The 16291-nt window shown below is 43.0% G+C and overlaps 1 protein-coding gene across 1 annotated transcript; it reads left to right on the forward strand.

Moving 5' to 3' along the window:
- The first annotated feature begins 323 nt into the window (after positions 1 to 323).
- Positions 324 to 10962, forward strand: LOC100554187 (nodal homolog). Its single transcript, XM_062961226.1, has 3 exons — positions 324 to 620; positions 6609 to 7423; positions 9500 to 10962. Exons 1-3 carry the CDS (start codon positions 440 to 442, stop codon positions 9650 to 9652), a joined length of 1149 nt encoding a protein of 382 aa, XP_062817296.1. The 5' UTR covers positions 324 to 439; the 3' UTR covers positions 9653 to 10962.
- Positions 10963 to 16291: the final 5329 nt, after the last annotated feature.

Consider the following 16291-nt stretch of genomic DNA (forward strand, 5'->3'; position numbering starts at 1 on the left):
CTCAGGAGGATCTGGCCATCTCCAGCCCAGTGTGAAACCACCTTCCACTTGGGATCTCTAATGGGAGGTGGGTGCCTTGGGTGTCCTTTCCTCACTTGGCTTTGGAAGGAAGGCGAAAGGGGCGAAGGCATAGGAGCTGGGTGGCCACGGAGAAAGTGTGACAGCTCCTTGACATCAAAGGCTGGGCAGATTCCTGGGCCTGGAGGTATATATAAAGGAGGAGGGAGAGGAAGCAGGAGACCTTCGGGAGGAGGCTGCTGCTTCTTCTGAGAGAGGAAGGAAAGACATATAGATCGAGAGAGGAAAACCAAAGGAGGCAGAGGAAGAACCCAATCATTCCTATTGACAGTTTGGAGGAGGCGCAGAGAAGAGCACAAAGAGGACAGACAAAGTTTGGGGAGAGGAAGGAGAAGGCGGCTTTGGGAATTTGCGGATAGAGATGCGCCTTGCTGTCCCGTGGCTGGTCCTGCTGCTCCTGGGCTCCGCCGCCAGCCTCCGGGCCCCGGGTTACATGATGCAGCTCTACCGGTCCCTGTCGGGTGCCCAGCCCTGGGCCCTGCCCGACGCCGAAGCCTCCGCCTGGAAGGAGTCCCACGCCGTCCTCAGCCTGGCAGCCAAAGGTAAGCCTCCTCTTTCTTTCTCTCTCTCTCTCTCTCTCTTTCCCCCGACACCATCAAAGCCCTCCCGACAGATAGCCAGGCTGCCTCTGCTGCAAAACCCCCAGAGAAGGAGACCCCACCGGACTTCTAGGCACAATCATCAAGTTTTTCCTAATATTCACCTTAGTCGTTTTCTCTAGACATGTTCCTGCCTGTCCATAAGTTGTCCTTGAATTGTGGTACCCAGAACCGGACACAGGGTTATTCCAAGCAGAATACCCTGTGTCTTTTTACCTTTGTCAACTTGATATAGACACAGGGTCTACTCCCACCCCAAGAATTTGCAGCACTTTATCAGTCACCTCGTGTTTACAATATTTATATGGTGCACTTTACCCAGTCTACTTTTACAACCTCTCTGTTTTAATCCATGTTTTTATTAGTTTTTGTCATTTATTTTTATTGGGTAATGTTTAAATTTTTATAATTGTGCATGTCTCCTGTCTATTGTTATTATAGTTTTAATTGATTTAATCTACAGTTGTATGTATTTTATTTAGATATGTTATATATTTTTATATATATGTAAGGCATTGAATGTTGCCATTTATTATGTTGTAAACCGTGGAACCCTGGTGGCGAAGTGTGTTAATGCACTGAGCTGCTGAACTTGCAGTCTGAAAGGTCCCAGGTTCAAATCTCAGGAGCTTAGTGAGCGCCCACTGTTAGCCCCAGCTTCTGCCAACCTAGCAGTTCGAAAACATGACAATGTGAGTAGATCAATAGGTACCGCTCCGGCGGGAAGGTAACAGCGCTCCATGCAGTCATGCTGGCCACATGACCTTGGAGGTGTCTACGGACAACGCTGGCTCTTCGGCTTAGAAATGGAGATGAGCACCAACCCCCAGAGTCAGACATGACTGGACTTAACGTCAGGGGAAACCTTTACCTTTACTTTATGTTGTAAACCGCTTTGAGTCCCCCCAGGGGTGAGAAAAGTGGTATAGAAATGCAGATAATAATAATACAGTAGAGTCTCACTTATACAACACTCGCTTATCCAAGCGTCTGGATTATCCAAGCCATTTTTGTAGTCAATGTTTTCAATATATCGTGATATTTTGGTGCTAAATTAGTAAATTCAGTAATTACAACATAACATTACTGCGTATTGAACTACTTTTTCTGTCAAATTTGTTGTATACCATGATGTTTTGGTGCTTAATTTGTAAAATCATAACCTTATTTTATGTTTAATAGGCTTTTCCTTAATCCCTCCTTATTATCCAACATATTCACTCATCCAACATTCTGCCGGCCCATTTATGTTGGATAAGTGAGACTCTACTGTAATAATAATAATATTGTTGTGTTTTATATTGCTATTGTTTTTATTCGGGCTTGGCCCTATGTAAGCCACCCTGAGTCCCCTTTGGGGAGATAGAGGCGGGGTATAAAAATAAAGTTATATAAAAATAAAGTTATTATATTATTATTATAGGGGCCCCTGATGGCACAGTGTGTAAAAGCACTGAGCTGCTGAACTTGCGGACCAAAAGGTCCCAGGTTCAAATCCTGGGAGCGGAATGAGCGCCCGCTGTTAGCCCAGCTTCTGCCAACCTAGCAGTTCGAAAACATGCCAATGTGAGTAGATCAATAGGTACTGCTCCAGCGGGAAGGTAACGGCGCTCCATGCAGTCATGCCGGCCACATGACCTTGGAGGTGTCTACGGACAACGCCCGTTCTTCCGCTTAGAAATGGAGATAAGCACTAACCCCCAGAGTCGGACATGACTGGACTTAACGTCAGGGGAAACCTTTACCTTTACTTTTATGGCATCCCTTGACTTCATCATCTGCCTCAGCTACTCACTGAGGACTAGAAACTTGATGACACAAAAACTTGTGCAGTCCAGGGATGAAACCCAGTGCATAGCATCATAGAATCATTTAGTCCAACCCCCTGCCATGCAGGTAAAGCACCATCAAAGCACCCCCGACACATTCAGCCTCTGTTTAAAAGCCTCCAAAGAAGGAGATTCCAACACACTCGGAGGCAGAGAGTTTCACTGCTGAGAAACTTTTCTCACAGTCAGGAAGGTCTTCCTAATGTTCAATGGAATCCAGGGTGGAAGGAAGAACTCTTGTCTGTTTGAGGCAAGTGTGAATGTTGCAATTGGCCAGCTTGGTTAGCATTGAAAAGCCTTACAAGCTTCAAAGCCTAGCTGCTTCCTGACTGGGGGAATCCTTTGTTGGGAGGTGTTAACTGGAAAGTTAACTGGAAGTTCTTCCTCATGTTCAATGGAATCTTCTTTCCTGTAATTTGAACCCATTACTCCATTGAGTCCTGGTTTCCAGGGCAGCAGAAAACAAGCCTTCTTCCTCTTCCTTATGGCATCCTTTCACATATTTATACATGGCTATTATGTCTCCTCTCAACCTTCTCTTTTGCAGGCTAAACATACCCAACTTTTTAACACGCTCCTCATAGGGATTCATGGTCTCTAGACCTTTGATCATTTTAGTCACTCTCCTCTAGACACCTTCCAGCTTGTCAATATCTCTTTTAAATTGTGGTTCCCAGACTTGGACACAGTATTCCAGGTGAGGTCTAACCAAAGCAGAATAGAGAGGTATTGTGACTTCCCTCGATCTAGACACTAGACTTCTTTTGATGCAGCCCAAAGTCCCTTCGGCTTATTTAGCTGTTGCATCACACTCTTGGCTCATGTTCAACTTGTTGTCCACGAAGACTCCAATATATTTTTCATACGGACTGTTGTTGACTAGGTGTCATCCATTCTGTATCTTTGCATTTCATTTTTTCTGCCTAAGTGTAGTATTTTACATTGTCCTTGCTGTATCTTTCTGTATCTTTGCATTCCATTTTTTCTGCCTAAGTGTAGTATTTTACATTGTCCTTGCTGAAATTTATTTTGTTCATTTTGTGCCAGCTCTCTAAACTGTTAAGGTCATTCTGAATTCCGATCCTGTCCCCTTGGCCTAATAGACACTGTATTCTTGTTGCCTAGGCTTGTATTCTTCAGACCCCTTTTTGGGGCAGCTAGAGGCTTCCTTGTCCTTGCCCTATTTATTTCCCTTCCCTGGGTCCCTTCCTTTGTAGATTATGGCTTCAGACAAACATCTGCCCAGAAGCCCCCCTTCCCTTCCCTCCCTCTCTCCCTCCCTCCCTCACTTGTCGCAGCTCAATGCAATCCACATCCAAGGGACCTGGGTTTCTTCACTTGTGGACCATGGTGGGTCTTAGGAGGTGAAATTGGGGGGAAGGAAAGGGGGGGGGAGAAAAGCTGGGGTGGTGCCAAAGGTCAAGGAGGGCACCCAAAAAAAAGAGAGGCTCAATGCAGATGTGGCACCTGCCTCTCCTTCAGGACAGAAGGATCGAAGAAAGGGATTCCGTTATAGCTGTATGTGGCTTTTCCCGGCTGCAGGCATCACCAGAAACTGGGCAGATTTCAAGCAGACCACTGAATAGTTACCACTGAAGTGCCTATGTTTGGAAAATAACTGTTTGGTTGGGTTGCTGTGAGTTTTTTGGGCTATATTGCTATGTTCCAGAAGCATTTTCTCTTGATATTTCACCCACATCTATGGTGGTATTATACGGTATTGTAGAAGGGGCCTTATTAATGTAGTTAGTAAAGGTAAAGGTTTCCCCTGACATTAAGTCCAGTCATGTCTGACTCTGGGGGTTGGTGCTCATCTCCATTTCTAAGCCGAAGAGCTGGTTTTGTCCATAGACACCTCCAAGATCATGTGGCCGGCATGACTGCATGGAGCACTGTTACCTTCCCGCCGGAGCGGTACCTATTGATCTACTCATATTGGCATGTTTTCGAACTGCTAGGTTGGCAGAAGCTGGAGCTAAGAGCGGGCGCTCACTCCGCTCCCGGGATTTGAACCTGCAACCTTTTGGTCTGCAAGTTCAGCAGCTCAGTGCTTTAACACACTTCGCCACCGGGGCTCCATTTAGTTAACTAATTAACAAAGTCAAGGATTTTCAAACTGGGAATCATATCACATTAAACTTTGATGCAATTTGGACTCATCATATACCCAGTTTGTTGGATACTGTAACACACACACACACACCCATCAAACCCTCTCTCAGGCCTCTTTTGAAAAAGCTAATTGCTAATTGAGAATAAAACCAGTTGAAGGGACGAATTGGGAATCAAAATGTTCAACATTTCATCTTTTGAAGTGGTAACAGCCGACAGGGGCCATTCATTTTTAAAAAAGATGTTCCACCTTTTGTAAAATGATAGCCAGCTAGAAAATAAAATGGGATGAATGAGTATCCAGGAAATGGAAAGAATGCATATGTAGAGTGGGACAAGGTGGGAAATTCCCAGGCACAGTGGGAGTGCGGGAAGAGGTGGTTTGAAACTTTTTTTTAGCAAATCATAGCAAGTAGTTCCATAATGCAAAATAACGTAGAAATCAGGCTCCATTGATAAACTTCAGTGGGCACTCATGAGTCCCTACGGGTGAGAAGGGCGGGGTAGAAATGATGCAAATAAATAAATAAATAAATTTGGTTAATCAGTTAAAATTCATGAGTAAACCAGGTTTTTTTAAAATCTGAAAATTTTCGAGGGGTGGTGGTGGTTGAACTCCTAACCACCCCCCCCCCCTTGGCTACAGCCCTGCACAGTGGTCAAGCATTCAAATCCTGCCTTGCATTCACAAGGTCCCAAATACTATTGCTGACTCCTCTGGTTTAAAAGCATCCGGATGGCAGAAGATGGGAGAAAGAGATCTCCCCAGAAAGCTATGCCCAGGACCTGTTCTACACTGCCACATAATGCAGATTATCAAAGCAGATAAGACACCTAGAATCATAGAATCATAGAGTTGGAAGAGACCTCATGGGCCATCCAGTCCAACCCTCCGCTAAGAAGCAGGAAATCGCATTCAAAGCACCCCCGACAGATGGCCATCCAGCCTTTGCTTAAAAGCCTCCAAAGAAGGAGCCTCCACCACAGGCCGGGGGAGAGAGTTCCACTGTCGAACAGCCCTCACAGTGAGGAAGTTCCTTACTGTATCTACTTTGAACTGCATTATATGATTCTACATTGCCATGTAATTCAGTTTGAAGTAGATAATCTTGATTTTATATGGCAGTGTAGAAGAGGTCAAGGTTTCTCCAATTTAGCTGACCTTCCAGACTATAACCAAAGCATTGGGGAAAAGTTACTTTTTTTTTGAACTTCTTACAAAATCTCCCCAGGTCGCTTGTTCATAGGAGAGCGGTAACCAAAACCTTTCCCAAGTTCCGAAAATACACAGAATCATTGGTTCTCTGCAATTCTTAAAAGAAACTCACAGTGGTATCATGGAAGGAGATGTGGACCAGGACTTCTACACTTGTGTTCCCCCATTTGTTTTTGGACTGCATCTCCCATAAGACCTGGAAAATGTAATCCATCCAGAATGCATGACCAGGCATTATGGGAAGTGAAATTAAAGCTTTTGGGGGCATTGCCTTGAGAGGTCCCCCTTAGTTAGGCTGGATGAGGGATTCTGGAAGTTAAGTTTGTATGTTCTGCCACTTGGTTTGGTTTTAAGAGAAACCAAATAGTTGTGTTGTCGAAGGCTTTCACTGGGTTGCTGTGAGTTTTCTAGGCTGTAAGGCCATGTTCCAGAAGCATTCTCTCCTGACGTTTTGCCCAGGTAGGAAGCAGCCAGGCTTCGAAACTGTAAGGCCATTCAATGCTAATCAAGGTGTCCAAGTGCGATGGGTTCTCTGTGTAGTCTGACATGGTGGTTGTTAGAGTGGCCCAGCATATCTGTGTTCTCAAATAATCTAGCCCTTGCATTTTGTTTGTGGCTCTTTCTTTGTTTCTCCCTTTCTGCCTTTCCACACTCTTCTTTCTTTCCTTTTTCTTCCTTATTTTGTCCATCCTTGCACATTATGTATCTTTGTTCATTGAATGATTGCTTCCTTTCCCCCACTGCCACTTATTCCCTTCTGCTTTTCACCCACAGATTCCTTTCAGCTTAGGAACCACTTGGTCTTCTTTTTCGACATGACCTCCATCTCCAGCAGCTCCGATGTGAGGCTGGCTGAGCTCCGGGTCCACCTGCTGCCCTTCTCCCAGGCCAGTGATGTCACTGTGAGCATTTACCACAGCCACGACCAGTTGTGTCACAGGAACTGGACCTGTAAGGACAAACTCTTCCTTGGTTCTTTCTCCAGCAGCCCCTCCACCAGCCATTCCTCTTGGAAAGTCTTCAACGTCACCAGCTTGCTCCGCTTCTGGCTCCACCAAGGCATGCCATCCGGGAACAACGCTCTAGAAGTTCTGGAGCAGGAATGGAAGGATGGGAACCTCGCTGAGTGCAATGGTGGAGGTGGAGACAGTGACATCATCTGTGGCTGGAATGACTCCAGAACAGCCCGGCAAATGTTGACTCATAATGTGATGGACAGAGTCCTCCTTGTTGTATTCTCCAAAGATAAGGAGCTGATGGAGCCTTCCTGGGGCCCGAGCCTCATCAGGACAGTGGAAATGTCCAAACACGTCGTCTCAGACAACTCTTCCAAGGAAGCTGGGGGCCGCCGTCACCGGCGGAACAGAAACCATTGGCAAAGGATTAAGGAGAGCAATTCCCAGATATCCAGTTCTGGGGAGGAAAGTAGACCACTCTGCAGAAGGGTTGACATGATGGTGGACTTTGAGAAGACTGGCTTCGGAAAATGGATCCTGCACCCCAAGAAGTACAATGCATACCGGTGTGAAGGGGAATGCCCAACACCTGTAGATGAGACTTTTAAGCCAACAAATCATGCATATATGCAGGTACGTGGGAGGCTGAGCTACATCTTTTTGGGGATATCTAATTAACCAAGACACAGGTCTGAAAAGCTTAGGTGAAGCCGTTGTTTATGCATAACCACACACATGCAATCAAAAGTTGTCCACTGACTGAAAAGCCAAGGGAGTATTCCATCTTTTAGTTCAAACTCTGATTGGAAATAAATACAGTAGAGTCTCGCTTATCTAACCTTCGCTTATCCAACATTCTGTATTATTATCATCATCATTATTATTCACTTTCAATGCCTTTTAGTAGTCAATGTTTTCAATACATTGTGACATTTTGGTGCTAAATTCGTAAATTCAATAATTACTACATAACGTTACTGTGTATTGAACTGCTTTTTCTGTCGATTTGTTGTAAAACATGATGTTTTGATGCTTTATTTGTAAAATCATAACATAATTTGAGGTTTAATAGGCTTTTTCTTTTATCCAACATTTTCGCTTATCCAACATTCTTCTGGCCCGTTTATGTTGGATAAGTGAGACTCTACTGTACTGTCATTTCAATAGAAATATTACATATTTCCTTATGATGGTAAAGACTTGGACCAGGTAGGCTTTATATCTTTTCAGTTTGTTGTCTACAGGTCTCACTATGGGTGATGATTAGTATATCTTTATTACATGGTTACCCCAGTTTGTTGCCGCTTGACACTATTCTGTGGAATCCTAGGATTTTTACTTTGATGAGAAACTTAGAATTCTTTGCTAGAGAGCTCTAGTTTACTTCCCTGAACAATAGCACTTGAGCTGCCTAGCAGGGAATTCTATGGACCCCTGCAAACTATAAACCTTAATGTGTTGTCAAAGGCTTTCATGGCCAAAGTCACTGGGTTGCTGTGAATTTTCTGCGCTGTATGGCCATGTTCCAGAAGCATTCTCTCCTGATGTTTCACCCACATCTATGGCAGGCATCCTTAGAGGTTGTGAGATCTGTTGGAAACGAGGCAAGTGGGATTTATATATCTGTGGAATGTCCAGGGTGGGAGAAAGAACTCTTGCCTGTTTGAGGCAAGTGTAAATGTTGCAATTTGCCATCTTGATTAGCATGGAATAGCCTTGCAGCTTCAAAGCCTGTCTGTTTCCTGCCTGGGGGGAATACTTTGTTGGTTGGTGTTAACTGGCCCTGATTGTTTCTTGTTAACAAATGCAATCAGAAAAGTTGTCCAATAAAGTCAGATATACTCACAGTTCCTTCCCCGAAGAGTTCATCAATTTTCAGTTGTTTAGAAGCCTTGTGGTGCATTGTTGACTCAGGGCTAGTCCTATTGCGTTTTCTGTTTCCCATTTCCAGGTGGGGGAGTCTGTCCAATAAAGATTACCCCAGACAGGAACCAGCCAGGCTCTGAAGCTGCAAGGCCATTCCATGCTAATCAAGCTGGCCAATTGCAACATTCACATTTACCTCTAACAGACAAGAGTTCTTTCTCCCACCCTGTCCATAGATATATAAAACCTCAATTGTCTAGTTTCTAACATACCTCTCAACCTCTGAGGATGCCTGCCATATAGGTGGGCAAAACGTCAGGAAAGAATGCTTCTGGAACATGGCTATACAGCCCGGAAAACTCACAGCAACCCTATAACCCTAAGTACAGGAAAGGGGGAAGCTTTCAAAACTGGGCTTTGGTGCATATCATTATCATTTGTCAATATTTTTTTTGGCCGCTTCCTGGTCAAAGTGAAGTGGCCTCTTCCAGCACCAGATTGTAAGTGTTATGAAAGGGCAATAAATCATTCATTGTTCACTGTATTATCTTGTTTTTTTTAATTACCAAAGATAAGCAAAGGTGTTGAAAGACTTTGTTGTTCATATACCAAAACAACCTGGTTGAGTTTAATACCATGTGCCCTTGACTTGATTCAGTTGGCAGAAACACTTTGGGGCAACCCTTCCTCTTCTTCAGTCTCCATGGCTGATGGTGAGATGGGAGTAGGTAGGGAATGATGTGGTGACTATGGCATTCTGGGAATTGTCTGACACATCTCCAAGCTACACTATGTCAGAATTTGCATGTAATACTTCACACTTTCTTCTTTTTCTCTTCACAGAGCTTGCTGAAGTTGTACCATCCCAACCGAGTGCCTTGCCCATCCTGTGTTCCAGTCAAACTAAGCCCACTTTCAATGCTTTACTATGAGAAAGGTGGGGTGAAGGTCCGTCACCATGAGGACATGATCATCGACGAATGTGGCTGCAATTGACATCCATGGACTTGTTTGGCTGATGAGAGCAACCAACTCTATATTCTGTTTGTGGTGGAGGCCAACCACATTGTTCTTCAGCATTAGCAGACACTGGCAGTCTTCTTTCCAAGAGATGGAGATTAAGCTGTTTTCATGTGTCCGGATCACATAATAGAAGACAGAGTAAAAGAGCGGGACACAACTTCTGGGACTTTGAGCTAACTGAAGTTGTGTTGAGGGACAAGGGGAAACTTATGGGACTTTGAGCCCGCCATCAAGAGGAGCAACACAAAAATGTGGTCTCCAGAGTTGGCTTTAGGTTTGAGAGGCTTCTGTGTCATTGGAAGGGTCAGAAACATGTTGCATCTCTTCCATTTTAGCTTCCTTACAATGTCCTTGGCAAGAGGCCTCTCGAAATCATTGTAAGAAACTGAAATCATTACATCAGACCAGTTTCCCATTGCATATTTTGTTGAAGAAGAGCCCTGCCAGAGCAGGAATTGGTTGTAAGTCCTGATTTAAGCATCAATAAGCGTAGATTCAAGGTGAAGACAAACTCTGAGAAAGTTACTTTTAGACTACAGTTCCCAGAATCCTCCATCTGGCCTAACTTTTAGGATTCAGGGAGCTATAGTTTGGGAAAATTACAGTTTTGGGCTAAAGCTCTAAGAATCTCCCAGCCAATATAGCCACTGCCAGTGGTCCATGTTGACTAGGAATGCTGATGACTCCGGTCCAAAATAGTGAGTTTCCAGGCTGCAAAGGAGTGTGACCTGCATCTTGCTAGTGAGTCTTTGAAAGCACACAGCTTCCTGTTATTTGTGGACCAATTTCTTTTTTAATGTATGTATTGAATGATATAATGATCTAAATGCAGTTATAGCTACAGTAGGTCTATTGACTTAATGGAAAGTTAGTAAGTCAACATTTCTGTAAATTTTATTGATTCCTTGGATCTACTGTAAATGTAACATCTGGATTTAGGGAAATGTGTTCATGTCATTCCAAGCAGCCACAGTGGCATATGTGACAAATGTGTAATAAAAATGAACTTGAATTTTAATGATAATGATTTATGTGATGTTTATGTTTATTTATATTTATGTAAACAGCACTCCATGCAGTCATGCTGGCCACATGACCTTGGAGGTGTCTATGGACAACGCCGGCTCTTTGGCTTAGAAATGGAGATGAGCGCCAACCCACAGAGTCGGACACGACTGGACTTAATGTCAGGGGAAAACCTTTACCTTTACCTAATTTGTTGTTTTATGCAGTGTGTCGATTTATTGTTTATATGTCGGGTTGGTGGGATGATGGTTTTCTGTATTACGTAGTTGTCTTTTTTCTATTTTGTTTGCTGCTTTGAATCCCATCCGTGGAAGAAAAGTGAGATAAAAGTAAATAATAATAATAATAATAATAATAATAATAATAATAATAAGAAGAAGAAGAAGAAGAAGAAGAAGAAGAAGTAGGGTGGCAAAAGGCCACCCTGCTGGGATCTGCGCGCATCATCCGAAAATACATCACACAGTCCTAGACACTTGGGAAGTGTTCGACTTGTGATTTTGTGATACGAAATCCGGCATATCTGTCTTGTTTGCTGTGTCATAATAAAATAATAATCCTTTCAAGCAGACAACTGTCCTCTGTAAAGGAAGGTTTGTGTCCATCAGGAAAAGGGACCAAATAGAAGGATTATACTACTATGATACTTTATCAAACTTTTAAAACAAGTCTTCTCCAGGGTGAAATTACAGACAGGTATTTTTTTTATAATGAACCAATTGGGGACAATTGACACTGATGTCTCCTTGTCTATTAGCATGGAAAATATCCCCAAAGTTGAGAGATATTCTAAATTCTAGTCTAGTCTAAATTACGAGCCCCTGCCTGTGGTTTTGTGTCTCTGATCTTAAGTCTGGCTTGTATGTGTACTGGGTGTTTGTGTAACCCGGGAGGAAACTCCAGTTTCCCCTGGGGAGCTTGGCTGTCATCGTGGGAAGTGGGAATCCAGACACCCGCAGTTCAGCTTTGGGGAGTGAGTGAGTGCCGCATGGTGATCATTCATGCTCATAAACAGCTAATTGTCCCAGTGAGAGGCAAGAAAGTTGAGTCAAGGGTCACTTTCTACAGACCTTTCAAGGCTTCTCAGAAACAGGCTTTCTTACTTCATCAGCATCAGATCCCATGAGCATTTTGCCCTCCAGATGGATATCCACTTTGCAGTCCTTTGCTTTTTTTTTCTAATGCATAGAATATGGACCCTTAAATACAGAAGTCTAGGATATACAAATGCCAACCAACCAACATATACCTCACAACCTCTGAGGCTGCCTGCCATAGATGTGGGCGAAACGTCAGGAGAGAATGCTTCTAGAAAATGCTCATACAGCCCGGGAAAACTCACAGCAACCCAGTGATTCTGGCCACAAAGGCCTTTGACAACACAATATACTCCAACTTAGATTTCGTTTCCTCAAACCGTACTTTAGCATCTTTTATAAATTAATCAAACATTAATGCCTAGCTCTTCTCTTGCTTTTAGATTCCACTAATAATTTTCTTTAAATAGATATTCCCTATAAGATCTTATTTCATCTTTGTATGTTGGCCTTAGGACCACTTCTAATGCACTGAATGTTTGCCTATCTGTGTATGTTGTAATCTGCTCTGAGTCCCATCAGGGAGATAGAGTGGAATATAAATAAAGTGTATTATTATTATTATTACTATTATTATTATTATTATCCACTGGAAAGAGAATTCCATTTCGATAATGTTGGGCGTTTATCACTTGGGCCCATTTGCTCCAACATTGGCCTCTTCATCTCTATGGCCGTGATAGCAAAAAAGGAGAATAGATGCCTTAAAAAGGGAATGTTCTATCATTCACATTTGAGCCCAGCTCTGAATGTTCAGGGAATTGGGGGTCCACTAAGCATGTCATGCTCCCCCTCTATTCTGCCTTGGTCAGGCCACACCTGGAATACTGTGTCCAATTTTGGGCACCGCAGTTGAAGGGAGATGTTGACAAGCTGGAAAGCGTCCAGAGGTGGGCGACTAAAATGATTAAGGGTCTGGAGAACAAGCCCTATGAGGAGCGGCTTAAAGAGCTGGGCATGTTTAGCCTGCAGAAGAGAAGGCTGAGAGGAGACATGATAGCCATGTACAAATACGTGAAGGGAAGTCATAGGGAGGAGGGAGCAAGCTTGTTTTCTGCTGCCCTGCAGACTAGGACGCGGAACAATGGCTTCAAACTACAGGAAAGGAGATTCCACCTGAACATCAGGAAGAACTTCCTCACCGTGAGGGCTGTTCGGCAGTGGAACTCTCTCCCCCGGGCTGTGGTAGAGGCTCTTCTTTGGAAGCTTTTAAGCAGAGGCTGGATGGCCATCTGTCGGGGGTGCTTTGAATGCGATTTCCTGCTTCTTAGCGGGGGGTTGGACTAGATGGCCCATGAGGTCTCTTCCAACTCTACTATTCTATGATTCTATGATTCTAAGCAGCCTTATGAAAAGGCCGATGCTATTTTGGGAGGTCAGGCATTGCCTTCCCACAGATGCACCAGTTTCACAGCATCAATGGCTTTCAATCCACATCTGTTGCTGCAGATAAACAAAGCATGTCTGGTTCTGACCTCTTCGGCCTGCCTCGGAGCAGGGAAAGGGAGCACCGTCGGCATATTCAGACAGCATTTCACACCGTTCATCTCCGGCAATTAAGGAGTGACAAGAGGTTCATTTGCAAGGGTCCAGAAAGGAATAACTTCACCACGAATTATCTATCAATTAAGGGAAAGGAGTGATAGGAGTGTCAAACTGCATTCACTCTACAATGTACCCAAAGACAAATCCAAACTGCATTCATTCTACAATGTACCCAAAGACAAATCCAAACTGCATTCATTCTACAATGTACCCAAAGACTACTGCATTCATTCTATAAGGTACTCAAAGACAAATCCAAACTGCATTCATTCTACAATGTATCCAAAGACAAATCTTAATCTATAACTCAGGCAATGAGCTGTGTTCGTTCTGGTGCAGATCTCTCAATGTTGCACAGGGACTTTAGCATTTAGGGACAAGTTTGATGTGCCAATACTTTGGGCCAGAGAGACGTTTTGCATTTCAATGTATTTGAGTGGCATCACTCTCACTCGAAAGGAAGATGTGCTAAGCTACGGAGGCTACTAACTTATGCAAAGCCAAAATACACACCTGCTTTCAAATGCAGTTGGGGGATTTTGAACCTCCTGCTAAAGAAAGGAATGTTTGCCCAACCTGGTGCATCATTGACGGGCGCTTAGCATCTTTTCTCCCTCGAGGGCAGTTTCGGCACTGCCAAAAGACATGAATAAACATGAATGCATTTTATTCAGAACTTGGAAAAGTGACTTATTGAAGTGGCCACTGGAATGTTTTGGGGACTGTAATCCAAAAGAGGGTACTTTTCAAAATAGCAGGAAGGGACAGTCAAAATTCACGGCATGCAGGGAAGAGCTATTCATGAGCATGTCTTCTATCTAAGTACCAAGTGAAAGTACTGATTTCAGCCAATCTAACTGTATATTTCTCTGCAAAGTTAACATAAATTGGGTCCTTGGTATCTGCTTGGTTGTGCTTCCTGGACCTCTTGTGGGTATCAAAATCTGTGTCTGTTTTGGCCAGTCCTTTTATATATATTCTTTTTAAAACTTGAGACAGTATCCACTGTATTTTTGACATTTCACATCAATTTTTCCATGGTTGAATGAAGGGCAGTTTAAATGCACCCAAAAAAATACACTCACTTGTCCAGACATACAATACACCAGTCTTTAAAAGGCCAGAAGACTCTAAAATCCAGAAGATATTTAGATAATAATAGAATTTGCTTCTTTCCAATTTCCAAGTGGAAGTTCTTCAAGCTGACAACGGTCACATTTAAATCAAGCAGAGATGCAATTCCTCCCATAGTGACACTGATTTGGCTATATAGTTTAAACCAGGCATGGGCAAACTTTGGCCCTCCAGGTGTTTTGGACTCCAACTCCCACAATTCCTAACAGCTGATAGCCGATAGTTTAACCATAGCTGATGGTTTAAACCCATATTTTTCAGTAATGTTTCTGTTTGCTTAGTCTAATTGCCCCATAAATGGGTTCATGATCTACTAAGGACGGTCATCAGTAGGTTTCCCTCCCACTGCATTCATTCATGATTTTCCATTGTTTCCTTTTACATCTCTAAAGAGTGAAGAGATTGTCTCAAAGAGACCTAGTTTGCATTGGGCTATTTCAGTTCATCAGCAATGGCATTACTCACATCTCAACTGAGTTGAAACACCTGGATCAAAGCTATAGAGTCCCATTGAATTTCAATTATCCAGGTTGGCTAGTTTGTGGATTGGCTAGTTTGTGGATAAAGACTATTTATTGGCCAATCCGTACTTAACGTCCTTCAATACAGCATAAATAAAGTGGGAAAACTGTTTTTATTAAAGTCAGTAACAAAAAGCTTTTGAATCCATTACAGTAGAGTCTCACTTATCCAAGCTAAATGGGCCGGCAGAACCTTGGATAAGCGAATATCTTGGATAATAAGGAGAGATTAAGAAAAAGCCTATTAAACATCAAATTAGGTTATGATTTTACAAATTTAGCACCAAAATATCATGATATATTGAAAACATTGACTGCAACAATGGTTTAGATAATCCAGAAACTTGGATAAGCGAGTCTTGGATAAGTGAGACTCTACTGTATTATTATTATTATTATTATTATTATTATTATTATTATTATTATTATTACCACTTTTCACACATGGTGGGATTCAAAGTGGCGTACAATGGCTGAATGACAAAATTACATAACATTGTATTTATCAATCCTTAGTTTACATCAGACTGGAAATTCTGGGAAAGAGGCTAGTCTTTGTAAAACTGTAACACCCAGGATTCCATAGCATTGAACCATAGCAGTTGAAGTGGTGTCAAACTGCATTATGTCTACAGTGTAGAAGGTGAAGATTCTGACTGACAATTATATAAGTGTAATTCTTTCACAGCCAGACATCTTGGAGAATATGGTTTATTCTCTTTCCATTGTATGTGTCATCTAGACCTGCAAGTTACATATTGCTCTGGAATCTTGTGGCAAAATAAGCCTTGTGAAATTCTTATCAAATAAGTGTAGGAAGGTAAGGAAAAGCATGACTGGTTAGTAGAGGTGGCTATCTGTATTGATTTCCCAACACTTTGCTGAGCTTCAAAGCAAGTTGTCAGAACTACCTGATTCTGACTAGCGTTCAATTTTCATTTTTTTCCCCATTTCAAACCCAGAATTTCAATCAGTGGCTGATACCAGATGCGAAACTCCCTCTGGGCACAGAGAAAACTGGGTGACTTGGAAGGCACTGAACAGACTACGCTCTGGCACGAGATGCATAGCCAACCTTAAGAAATAGGGCTACAAAGTGGAGTCTGCGTCATGCGAGTGTGGAGAAGAGTAAACCACTGATCACTTATTAGTTTGACGTTGCAGGTCAGGGTGAGCTCCTGCTCTTAGCCCTAGCTCCTGCCCACCTAGCAGTTTGAAAACATGCAAATGTGAGTAGATCAATAGGTACTGCTTCGGCAGGAAGGTAATAAAGGCACCCATGCAGGCAA

Source organism: Anolis carolinensis, unplaced genomic scaffold (assembly GCF_035594765.1).
Source record: "Anolis carolinensis isolate JA03-04 unplaced genomic scaffold, rAnoCar3.1.pri scaffold_8, whole genome shotgun sequence".
Classification (NCBI taxonomy): Eukaryota; Metazoa; Chordata; class Lepidosauria; order Squamata; family Dactyloidae; genus Anolis; species Anolis carolinensis.